Consider the following 3,438-nt stretch of genomic DNA (forward strand, 5'->3'; position numbering starts at 1 on the left):
GATAGATAGATAGATAGATAGATAGATAGATAGATAGATAGATAGATAGATAGATCTGTGCGTGTGTGTGAGAGAGAAAGAGGGAGGGGGGAGAGAGAGAGAGAGAGAGAGAGAGAGAGGGAGGGAGAGAGAGAGAGGGAGAGAGAGAGAGAGAGTATATTTTCGTTTATATTTATATGAGAGAACATTATGAGAGAACATAACAATCAGGGAATGGAAAGTCATAGAAACATAATATAGAGTACTTGATATTGCTAGAGCGAACGAGGGAGGCTAGGAGGGTACTTTGAACTAATGGGAGAACATGGCACATGATCACAGTGCTGTGTCGTGGTCCGTGTAACAGCCGTCCACAGGCGTGGTCACCAACAGATGGACACTGGGTTTGTGGTTGGGCGACGGCGTGACGCACTGATGGAGGTACATGTGAGATCCAGTCTCTAACGGGTCCAACCGCAAGCCATCGATGGTCGCTCTCGACACCCTGCGCGGTGAGCGGGTGAGACCATCAGTTATAGCCCTCCCCCGGCCGCAGGACTGACGTCATACCTTCATATTTTGGGTGAGGTTGTCCTCGTGAGTGGTGGTGGTCACCGTGCGAGGCACGTGCTCTCGGAGTATGAGCAGTTCAGACGTTGACGTAATCACGGTTCTCCTGCGTTCGCATAAAGGCTTGATGTAGATGGCGAAGAACTTATCCCGGAATTGCTGACTCATCAGGCAGTAGAGAATGAAGTTGACGGCGTTGTTGAGGAGAGCGACGAAATCGGTGAGGTCGCCCAGCTGGTAATACACGTTGTGATAGAACCCGGGCACTGTGGCGATGAGGATGAACATGATGCCCTGGGGTAGCTCTGTGATGACGAACAAGACGAGAACGACCAGCAACATCCGTGTGGTGCTCGCGTGCTGGCGGTTAGCGCTCAGCCTCTGTCTCCGTCGGGCTGTCTTCACTGCCATGTGGTACAGAAGCGAGCCGCTGAACACGAGAATCAGAATGCAGGGTATGATTTTGGCCAACACGGCGTACGTGAGAACGTTCGCAAACACGAAAACATCATCCTGAGGACTGCCCAGCTTTTTTTCTTTCAGTCCATAAGCAGAATAGTTGCCCCACAGTGGGACTGGTTCTATCTCGTTATTGATATAGTTAGGGATCAGCGCCACGATAGAGGTCACGTAAATGATGAGCGTGGCTACTTTTACCTGTCGAATCCGCTTCTTTCTGGCCAAAGGGCCGCTGGGGCATGGCGACCGAATTTGGTTAAATCGAAATGCGGCCAAGGTCACAGCCAGCCAGATAGAGATGGTGTGGGTCGTGGCTGCGAGATTGATTACTATCAGCATGTAAAGGATCCACCCATAAGAATACTTCCACGGGGTCTCGTACGGGTTTGTGGTCGGGCAGTAGAAGTGTATCGTGTAGGGAATATATGGTAACATTGTTAGAATATCCGACACAGCCAGAAAAGTCAGGAGGTAATTGGTGGCAGTCCGCATGTCCCTGGCCATGAGAACGGTGATGTTGAAGACATTGGTGAAGATGCCGAACACACAGACGACAACGCTGGCGTAACCGTGCACCTTGAGGAACCACTCGTGGAAATTGAGCAGGGGTCCGGTGGGGGGTGGGAAGAAGTCTCCATGCTGCAGGCCGTCTGTCGGGTAGTCGGAGGAGTTGTCCTGGGGCAGGATCAGGACGCTAGTCGACTCGAAGACGTGGTGGGCGGCCTGCTGGAGGCTGGACGTGGCCGAGCCAAGAGTCACGTTCGGCGTGGAGTTGAGCATGACGTCAGAGTCACCGAAGTCTTACTACTGCTTCAGTACATATCCCAACTTGAGAATATAGACTTGCCCACTTCAATACATAGCCCAATTTGAGAATATAGACTTGTCCACTTCAATACATAGCCCAATTTGAGAATTTAGATGTGTACACGTCAGTACATGTCCCAATTTGGAAATATAGACTTGTCCACTTCAGTGCATAGTCCAACTAGATAATGCACATTTATCACTACTATTTCAGTACATAGTACAAATCGAAACCAAAGACTTGTCTCTACTACTATAGTAAAGTCCTATCACAACTACTTTAGTGCATAGCCCAACTCGAACGCGCAGTTCTTTTCTCCCCGTTCTCTCTCTGGCTATTCAGAACATTTTGTAAATGTGGAATACATCTCTAGTCGTATGTATGAATTAAGGACAATTATTTTCCACCTGATGCCTCATGGTTTCGTTTAGTTACTTTGTAGACGGGAGCCTCAGAGTTTTTCAGTCCATAAAGCGCAATTTGCCAAATTTGCTGAACAGGTATTAAAGTTTGAAATTCGCTGCGTACCTACACCATGCTTTGTCTAAACGTTACTATGAAGCAAACCTTGTCAACAGGTTTTTCTTGCCTCAATGTCTTGGACCAGCAAGATAAATGCTCTTTTCAGTTTAATGAAAACACATTAAAAAACCTTATAGAGATGAATTTGTGTGAAACGTTCTAAACAGCACTTCTCTCTCGAATTGCCATAGCACTATTTTCACTAAATGTATCCTTAATCATGTACGAATGAGAGGATTGGCTAAAATGAAACAATCAGGTTACTGTTTGACCCTAAACACTTTCAGAACGTAACTTTGATGAAAATGGATTGTTGTTACGATTCAGAACTTTTTCTAAAAAAGAAACCTCAACAAGTTTGATGACGTCAGATATATCACTTTCACTCAACGTGTTGCCAACTCCTCCAACAAGTCTGTCAAGTTATTGGGGAAAGCTTGTGTTGAAACCTGCCAAAGACCAAAGGAGAAAAGATAAAAGACAATGCTACACAACATATAACGGGTTTTTGTTGTTGTTGTTGTTTGGGGGGGGGGTTGTATATGTGGTTTGTTTTATTGTTGTTTTTGTTTTGTTTTTGTTTTCTTTGGGAGGTTGTTTTTTTTCGGGGGTGGTGAAAGAATGCTGGGTGGGGTGCGAGAGAATGAATGAGGGAGGGAGGAGGAGGTGTGGTTGGGAGGAAAAAGGATGGTGGGACACTGCCTACTGTATAAACGTTGTTTTAACAGGGAGCAATGGGGCGGAAGGACCTTGGGAGGATCGATTTAATTGTTAGGGCTTTTATGATTCGATTATTTCAAAAAAGGAAACACAATGAGAAGGAGCAGGGTTACAAACTTGAGCGTTCCCGTGGTATAGAACCCGCCTGTGGTGCACCTTGTTACATCAACTGGCGGGATGTGAGGCAGACAGCCAACCAGGACTGATGCTGAAATCGAACTGAACACACCCGCAGACACAGACAAATAGACAGACACACATACGCACAAACACAGACACATGCATACACTGAGAGAGTGAGAGAGATGAGGAGAGATAGAGAGAGAGAGAGAGAGAGAGAGAGAGAGAGAGAGAGAGAGAGAGAGAGAGAGAGAGAGAGG

At 46.7% G+C, this 3,438-nt stretch overlaps 1 protein-coding gene across 1 annotated transcript; it reads right to left on the minus strand.

The window, feature by feature from the left end:
* Positions 1-94: 94 nt before the first annotated feature.
* LOC101864353 (sex peptide receptor) lies at positions 95-2,805 on the minus strand. Its single transcript, XM_013090255.2, has one exon. The coding sequence runs from the start codon at positions 1,786-1,788 to the stop codon at positions 544-546; it is 1,245 nt and encodes a 414-aa protein (XP_012945709.1). The 5' UTR covers positions 1,789-2,805; the 3' UTR covers positions 95-543.
* Between the last annotated feature and the right edge of the window lie 633 nt (positions 2,806-3,438).

Source organism: Aplysia californica, unplaced genomic scaffold (genome assembly GCF_000002075.1).
Source record: "Aplysia californica isolate F4 #8 unplaced genomic scaffold, AplCal3.0 scaffold01195, whole genome shotgun sequence".
NCBI lineage: Eukaryota > Metazoa > Mollusca > Gastropoda > Aplysiida > Aplysiidae > Aplysia > Aplysia californica.

Excerpts from the sequence above, each read along its gene's own strand:
- LOC101864353 (XM_013090255.2), bottom strand. The coding sequence starts at position 1,788 with ATGCTCAACTCCACGCCGAACGTGACTCTTGGCTCGGCCACGTCCAGC.